Here is a 9,111-nt window from a genome sequence, read left to right as displayed (position 1 = left end):
GGCGTGTGCCCCCACCGCCCAGCTATGATTTGTATTTGCACATGAGCATTGAGGCGGTAGTTCAGTGGATATAGGAACTTGCTGCCAAGGCTGATGACCTGAACTCAGTCCTTGGGACACACATGGTGGAAAGCAAGAACAGATTCCCACAAGTTGTCCTCTGACTTTCACACTCACACCACCCCCGACCACTTACACACAAAGTAAAAAAGTATAAAAAAGAAAAAACAATAAGCCAGGCATGGAGGCTCACCCATTAAGACCGCCACTCAGGAGGCAGAGGCAGATGGATCTCTGTGGATTTGAGCCTGCTTTATAGAGTAAGTTCCAGGACAGCAAAGGCTACACGGAGAAACTGTTTTGAGGGGAGGGAGGAGAAAAGAAAAGAAAAAAAATAATTAATTGACAGTGGGAAGACTACACCAGGTTCACTGGAAATTGCTAGCAAAATGCCCAACGTGGGAGGCACAGAGTCCCCAGACCTGTTCAGAACCAGCACCTTAGTATTCCACCCCGGTCCAGGTTTTGTCCACTGAGAGTTATTTCTAAACTAGGCTGTTCAAATGTCTCCCTGAATTATTTTCTTCCTCATCACTGAAGGCTGTCTGTCTGTCTGTTTGAACCAGGCATCCATTGTTTGAAACATTTATACATATTACGGTTTCATTAAAAAAAAAAAAAAAAAAAAAAAAACACTGTTTTTGTTTCTCCAGCTGTGATGGCAGAAGACATGATGTATTGTTCACATGTTACACTTGGCGACGGCTAAGAACTGAACCAGTCCAGAATGCCGCAGGTCCAGGGCAGAGAACCAACAGGAACTGTTTCAGTTATGAGCAAGGCGGAGCTCTCAGAGGTGGTCCTGGTGACTGAATGGTGATGGAGGCTAGACATCCATTGGAAGACATTATCAGCAGCAGTGTGCAGTCCAGAAACCATGCCAGCTTCCAGGGCCTCTGCTGCAGAGCAGGCTAGCTTTCTTGGGCCTCTGGCCTGTTCGTTTGCTTTTAGTTTGCACATTTCCTCCTTCCACCACCTTGTGGTACAGAGGATTCTACTGGGAAAAAGAAAAAGGTTACAGTCAGTCGTCTATAATTATCTTTAAAAATTACAATACTAATTTAAGTTCTATAAACATTGTTGGGAGATGGAGATAGAAAGGTCCGGAATTCAAGACCATCCTTCGTTACATAAGAAGTTGTAGGCCAGCCTGGACTACGTGAGATCCTTGTCTTAAAAGAGAAAAATCATAAAATTGGAAAGTCCGTGAAATTAAAATGAACAGAAATCTGTAAACAGGAATAATATGAAGATTTTTGACTTCAGGGGTTTAGCTAATATTACCTTGAGTTGGAAATGCAGTTAAAATACCAATAGCTTAGTATTCTTGTTATAATCTCTCACTTTTTCCAACCTCAGAGGGAACTTGTGGGGTTTTTGTGTGTGTTTTGTTTTGTTTTGTTTCCTTTTCGGTTGTCCCAAATGAAAGGTTGGAGGTGGCTGTGTGGTGCACGCCTGTAATCCCAGCCCTCAGGAGGCTGACGGAGGAAGATGGCAAGGTTGCTGTTTTTTGTCACTATTGCCTTATGTTGAAAAAATCCTGTTAAAATATCAATAACAATATTTTATACTCTTCTGCTTTTTCCAACCTCAGAGGGAACTTGGTTTCTCCATTTCATTTTTTCTTTCTTTCTCTTGGGTTGTTTCAAATGAACCATTGAAGAAGGTGTTGGTAGCACATACTTGCAATCCCATGACCTGGGAGGCTGAGGTAGGCTCGCATAAGACTGGGAGTTCACAGTCAACCTGAGCTATGCTGTGAGTACTACCTCAGCCAGGTCTGCACAGCAAAAGACGATGTCTCAAAAATAAACGGGAAGACAATAACAATATCAAAAATGATGTGGCTGAAGGATTGTCTGTCCTTGTGTCTGTCTTTGTTTTTGTTGACAGGGTCTCACTCTGTGGCCTGGAACCTGAGATTCTCCTGCCTCAGCCTTCTAAGTGCTAAGATTATAGCTATCCACGTGCCACGTGTTAGAGGGAACTTTAATATATATTATTTAACATATATTAGATATTATATATTTATGTAGCTTGTGATTGGCTTTAAAGGAAACTGTTTAAAGCCAGTATCTCTTGGGGGGGGGGGGCAGCCATTGGACATTTGCATGCCAGGTTTTCTTGTTGTTTTGGTTTTTTTTGTTATTTTGTTATTTTGTTGTTTTGTTTTTTCAAGAGAAGGTTTCTCTGTGTGTAGCCCTGGTTGTCCTGTAGTTCACTTTGTAGACCAGGCTGGTCTCAAACACATAGAGATCTGCCTGCTTCTGCCTCCCAAGTGCTGGGATTAAAAGCATGTGCCACAACGCCTGGGTTGTATGTCACTTTAAGAAAGAAAGAAAGAAAGAAAGAAAGAAAGAAAGAAAGAAAGAAAGAAAGAAAGAAAGAAAGAAAGAAAGAAAGAAAGAAAAGGGAAGGGAAGAAGGGAAGGGAAGAGAGGGTAGGGGAGGGAAAAGAAGAAGAAAAGAAAAAGAAAAAGAAAAGAGAAAAGAAAAGGAAAGTGTCAGAGAGGATGTGAAGAAAGGGGAGTGTGTATCTCAGCAACTGTGGGAGTCAGATAGCAGGAAGTCAGGACAGTAGAAAGTTGGGATGGCGGGATGGCAGGATGGCAGGAAGTCGGGACAGAGGGCAGGAAGTCAAGACGTTAGACACAATATGACTTTATGATCAGTCATTCCAGTTCCAGAGACACCCAAAAAACCCTGAAATTGTGCGTGGCAGCACACATCTGTGATCCCAGCTTCTCGGGGACTCTGAGGCAGGAGCATCTCATAATTGCCAGCCAGCCTGGTTTAATGTGGTGTTTGAAAGCGAATGAGCCCAACAGGCTCATGTGTTTTACTACTTGGTCTCCCATTGGTGGAGCTGTTTAGGAAGGATTAGGGGGTGTGTCCTTGTTGGAGGAGGGGTGCCATCCCCCAATGTGCTCGCTGGCTCCTGCTTGTAAGATAAAAACACTCAGCTACTGCTCCAGCCACCTGCCACTGTGCTCACAAACTTTGACCTTCTGGAACTGCAAACCCAATTAAACTATTTTATCTATTGCCTTGGTCACTGTGTTTCATCACAATAGAAAAATAACTGGGCTGGAGAGATGGCTCAGTGATTAAGAGCACTGACTGCACTTTCAAAGGTCTTGAGTTCAAATCCCAGCAACCACATGGTGGCTCACAACCATCCATAATGAGATCTGATGCCCTCTTCTGGTGTGTCTGAAAACAGCTACAGTGTACTTACATATAATAATAAATAAATCTTTGGGCCAGAGCGAGCAGAGGTCCTGAGTTCAATTCCCAACAACCACATGATGGCTCACAACCATCTGTACAGCTACACTGTACTCGTATACATAAAATAAATTAATCTTAGAAAAGAAAGAAAAAGAAAAAAGAAAAGTACCGAATCCTTCCTTAGTCCAGAGAAGCTGGCATAGCTCTGTGATGGAGGCCGTTCTATGCAGTCTCTTCTGCAACCAAAAACTCTCCCAGCGAGGAAGATCTGAAAGGGACTAGAAGAGGAAAGGCAGATTGGGCACAAGAGATCAGGACAGGAGTGGGGAGGGGAAGGTCAGAGATGGGAGTAGGGGGGAGGGGCATGAGCAGGGAGTGGAGAGAGGGAAAGAAGGAATTGGAGCTGAGAGAAGGCTCCATGGTTTAAAAGCACTTGCTGCTCACCGAGGACCAGAGTTCAGCGTCCAGCACCCACAGCAGGCAGCTCACATCTGCAGCTCCTGCTCCAGGGGAGCCAACACCCTCTTCAGGCCTCTGTGGGTACCTGTATCACGTGCATAAACCCCACACACAAGCATACACATAATTTAAAGCAAAATAAATCATGTTTAAAAGAAGTTATATATAGGCAGGACGCAACGCAAACAGTTTAAGGAAGACACACTCTTCTAAAACAAATGCAAGTGAACCAACCAAAAAAAAAAAAATTTAATGAAACTCTAAGAAAATTAAATCAAGAAGGCTGGGGGAAGAAACCAGCATACAGGCAAAATACAAACAGTAGCAATAACCAATTAGAAAAGATATTCCATTAATAGAACCACAAACTCTTTTAAGAGCCAAGGCTGTGTCCTGTGACTGGGTTCCCCTGACTCTCTTACAACTCTTCAGCACCAGCTCCTGCCTCTGGGCCTGTGCACTGACCTTTTGACCCCAGTCATGCATGCAGTTTGTTTCCTCTTCTGGGCCTGAGCCATAATCTGCAAATTTCTTCTGTAAACGGTCAGATAGTATGTTCGGCTTTGTGGGCAAAGGAACAAAATTAAGGCTAAAATGTTTGGTTGTTACACACAATGGAGGGGAAAAAAAAGAAACCCTAACCTCCCCAAAATATTTTTTCTGATTATATTTAAAATATCTGAGCTGTGGTGTTGTGTTGTGTTGTGTTGTGTTGTGCTGTGTTTGGCCTCCAGGACTGCTAAGAAAAAGAATGGAATTTTTCAAAGGGGATAACATCGAAGTGTTCTCTACCATTCGATTAATTACAAATGTTCTGTAAAATCATTTCAGCTAAGTGGCAGTCAGGTCAGGTCCATTCTAATGTAGCCTCTAACATGAGTCCTTCCTCTGGCACCCTCAAAATCTGTGTTCCTTGAGGGGCTCAGGGGCTCATCCCAATACTAGAGAGGCTGAGGCAGGTGGACCTTAAGGCTAGTCTGGATTACAGAAGGAGACCCTGTCTTTACATAGCCAGGCTTGATGGCATAGGTTCACATCTCATTGATCAGGGACTGGAGGCAGAACGGTTATGGTGAGTTCAGGGCCCAGACTGGTCTCCATAGCAAGATTCCATACCCCCCAAAATGTCAAAAGGACTGAAACGATGTCCAAGCCCACTCTTTCCCTCCCGATTCCCCTAGCCCCTCTAATTCTCCCTGTAGTCCTTCATACAATCTAATATATGTGTCTATATCATATATAATTTGTGTATATGTATGTGTGCATGCATGTAGTGCCCTCAGAGGCCAGGACTCTGGAGTTGGCATTACAGGAGGTGGTGAGCCACCCAATTTGGGTGCTGTGAACCCAATTCGTGTCCTCCGGAAGAGCAACAACCACCTCTCCAGAAGGACTATAAATTCTTAAACTCCTGTGTAGACTAGCTTGCCCTTTGGCCATAAGTCCTCCACCCACCCACCCACCCATAAACTATGTAGCGCGTGTTGTCTTCTCTGCTTTGCTCATTGCTGCTGCCCTGCACACCCTGTCTCTTTGCTCCTTCTCTGGCCCAGCGTTCCATTTGTACCTCACCTCACTGGCGGGGTGTCCCGTTCTGGCTCTCACTCACTTTGTCCACACTTCTGGGTCCGCTCCCTTATTCCTCACAGCGTTTCCCCTGGATCTCTATCTAGTATACCTTGGTCCTGACGGGGACCCCCACCCCTTCATCTAAACTAACAATTCTTAATTCTTCACAGCCCTCCTCTCCCTGCTCTCCCTCTTGCCTATCTGCCCCTCCTCCAGAAAGCCTGCCCTCCCTTCTCCCTAGCCTTTAGGGTCCCACAGTATCTTATGCTGATCTTTCACTGCTTAAGCACTTGGTCATTTGGGTCACCCTGTTGCCATTACCTGTTAACAGGCAGATGACAATCCCGACCCAAGTCCCTCCTCTCTCCCTCATCCTGCCCATGCTCCTAGGCCTGTCTCTGGTCCCCTCTTGCTGCCTGCTTGAATATTCTGGAGGTCCACTCTCTCCACATTGGTCCCTCTAATCCCCACAAGTCCCATCCTGCTGCAGAGGGAGTGGTTGGCGAGAGGATAAAGCAATTTGCCAGGATCACACATAAAGCGGGATTTGAACGCGGAGCCCAGACTGAGGAGCAGGAGCTCCTGACTCAGGTTACACACAGACACAAACAAGATTTTTGGATGAGCGGGCAGCAGGGCCCAGATGAGTAGCCAGAGCTCCGCCTCCTGGCCAAGGTCTCTGAAAAGCCAGGCGTCAGGAGCTCACCCGGGAGCCGGCTCCCAACCCCTGGCATGCAGCCAGCCGTCATCCCCATGAGGTCAGCCAGGGCCGGCGATTTCGGGGAAATACCAGCTGCTTATTAAAAACAGGCGGTGGTCAGGCCCCCGCTGCTTTCCCAGTAGAAACCCGGGTGTTTGTGCCAAGAGGAGCAAGAGCGGCCAGGGCAGGGCCGGGACCGCCAGGCGCGGGGAGAGCTGCAGGATCCGATCGGACGGCCTGTGAACACGAGGGGTCGGTCACCCGGAGACTCAGCCGGGCAGCTAAGGGTTGTGACCGGGAGCGGATGGAACTGAGGCAGCCAGGCGACCGGCCTAGATGAAAAGCGGAGATGCCACCGGGTTCTCGGTGCGGATTGCATGGCCACAGCCGGCCAGGAGCACGATGCCCTGCAGGGGGCGCCAGAGGCCCGCGCTCGCCGCATCTGGAACTGGTTAGGGCTGCGCTGCTTGGCGGGCGGCGGCGTGAGCTCATCCCGGCCCGCCCCGCCTGCGGTTTCCCAGCCGCTGCGAAGCGGACTCCACACAGAAGCGCCGAGAGCCCAGGGAGCTCAGCGTTGCAGCGGCTGCCCCGGGCTGTGGGTGTTGAGCGGGAGAAACTGCAGTGTTGTATCCCTAGCGCTCGCCCCGTTACACTGAGAGCCTTGAGAGCCAGCCACCAGCAAGTGTCGCTGCTGTCCACCGTGAGTCATTGGGATGTGAAACTGGGATGTGTCTCACCGAGGAAGCAACGGCGCGTGAGATAAGCTGCACCTCTCTCCAGAAGCACTTTCTCCTGGTTTTATTGGAAAAAGCAGCCAGGAGCATAGAAAAGATAGATTAATTCAATTACCAGCCTTAAGCCCGTGCCCCTGAATGAATGGCAAAAGGTCCAGGTCAGCCCAGGTGTCCCACAATGCCTACCTAGTACCTACCTCCATATTCAGTCAGGACTCATACGTAATCTTCTTAGTCACCGCTTCTTCTGACCTTCCTGTAACCCCCCAAAACAATGCGTTTCAGAATATGACGCGAGGACCATGGAAATGACGCACCTGCAATTGGATTCTCTCACACAAAAGGGAAACACTCCCGTTCTAGGGGTCTGAGTTGGAGACGCCAACAGGCAGAGTACAAAATGGTAAATCAAGCTAGGAAAAGCCTTTCAGTGAGACGTCCCTAACCCTGCTGGGGGACCAGGGACCACTGAATTGAAAGTTGCTGAGCCTTGTACCTTAAGGGGGTCTGGGCTGCTTGCAGAGGGTCCTGGAGATTGCACATGAAGGTTGTCAGGCTCCAGGAATCTCATGACCAGAAGTCATGACAGAGGGATGAGCACGAGGAGCTTGTAGAGGGGTTGGGCTGGTGCCTGTGAGCATCCAGGGCTCTCCTCACCCTGCAACTGACCATCACTGTCCTCACTGGCCCCAGCCTCTCCATGTGCACTAGCAACTCTGGTCCATCAGGTCCCCACATGTGACACTCACGGGCCACCCTGCTCTGACCCACCATGGGCTACACAGACTATAAAGGAGTGACCAGCACAGTACACATAGGGGTCCTCAAGTCCATAAGACGCTGGTACAAGCTGGATGAGGGATTTTTTTAAAAAAAACAAAAAAATCAGGAATGGCTATGGTTTGCATAACCAGAACTTCCAAATTACTTAGCAAAACAAGTTTGCTTTTTAATTAACATGTGTTTTAAAAAATGGTTTTAATTAAAGTGGATGTAGGAGAGAGGAGATGATGGAGAGAATATCCTAGCAGTTCCAAGTCTCTGCCCAGACATTTTAAAAATAATGTGGAGCCAGGCGGTGGTGGCGCACGCCTTTAATCCCAGCACTTGGGAGGCAGAAGCAGGCGGATTTCTGAGTTCAAGGCCAGCCTGGTCTACAGAGTGAGTTCCAGGACAGCCAGGGCTACACAGAGAAACCCTGTCTTGGAAAATAATAATAATAATAATAATAATAATAATAATAATAATAATAATGTGGGAAGCTGGCCATGGTGGCCCAAGTGTGTGATCCCAGCACTCAGGATGCAGAGAAGTAGGAGGATCAAGAGTTCAAAGCTGGGCTGGAGAGATGGCTTAGCGGTTAGGAGCACTGGCTGCTCTTCCAGAGGTCCTGAGTTCAATTCCCAGCAACCACATGGTGGCTCACAGCCATCTGTAATGGGGTTCTGATGCCCTCTTCGGACACACAGGTGTACATACAGATAGAACACTCATATACATAAAATAAATAAAAAATAAATAATTTTTTAAAAAAGAGTTCAAAGCAAGTCAGCCATATAGCAAGTTGGAGGCCAGCCTCTGCTAACTGAAATGTTGTCTTGAGAGAAGTAAATGAACCAGGTGTGATGGGACATGCCTTTAATCCCAACACTCAGGGAGGCAGAGGCCAGCTTGGTCTACTTGGTGAGTTCCAGGCCAGCCAAGGATGCACAGTGAGACTCTGTCTTTTAAAATGATAACAATAATAAAAATAAAATAAAAGATAAATTAAAAATTGGAGCCCCAGTTGGATCTGGGGGCGGGGGACAGGGGGGCTGTGAAGAGAGAATCCCCAGAGAACCCCAGAACAGCATTGTCCTCTCTACTCTTCTTACAAGAATTTACCCTTTTTACAGCTTAGCGCTGCCCCTAGCAACTGGGATTTGGGGGGCCCAGTGACAGGCCTTTTAAAATGCAGACCTGGGAAGGGGGTCAGAAAAAAAAATGAAATCAGAAGCAAGACTGGAGACCTGAGAGTGAACACCCTGTTGCAGGAACCTGAAGTTTCCTAGAGAGTTAGGAGTGCCTTGTAAAGCTATGAAAAAGTCATGTCACATGCAGCCAAGCCTAGTAGAATGGGAAGGCAGAGATGAATCTGAGAAAAGCTGATGTGCAAACCCAGGACGTGGGGGGCGGGGGGGAGACCCTGAGGCAGAAGACATGCAAACTGAGGCTAGGGATCACAACGTGGGGAGGAGGGATATGTGAAGAACTGTCCAGAAGAAGGGACTCTGTGGAGACTGGAGGCTGGAATGGTGGGGGGGGGGGGGGCCTCTGGGTCAGCTCAGGAGAGGCGGAGCTGTAAGATCAGTCCAGTAGG

The 9,111-nt window shown here is 47.7% G+C and overlaps 1 protein-coding gene across 1 annotated transcript; it reads left to right on the top strand.

Moving 5' to 3' along the window:
* The first annotated feature begins 6,167 nt into the window (after positions 1 to 6,167).
* On the top strand, positions 6,168 to 7,613 carry LOC110301116. Its single transcript, XM_021171366.1, has one exon. It carries the CDS (start codon positions 6,368 to 6,370, stop codon positions 6,779 to 6,781), a length of 414 nt encoding a protein of 137 aa, XP_021027025.1. The 5' UTR covers positions 6,168 to 6,367; the 3' UTR covers positions 6,782 to 7,613.
* Positions 7,614 to 9,111: the final 1,498 nt, after the last annotated feature.

The sequence above is a fragment of the Mus caroli genome, chromosome 9 (assembly GCF_900094665.2).
Source record: "Mus caroli chromosome 9, CAROLI_EIJ_v1.1, whole genome shotgun sequence".
Lineage (NCBI taxonomy): Eukaryota > Metazoa > Chordata > Mammalia > Rodentia > Muridae > Mus > Mus caroli.
This window is presented reverse-complemented; position numbering and strand designations above follow the sequence as displayed.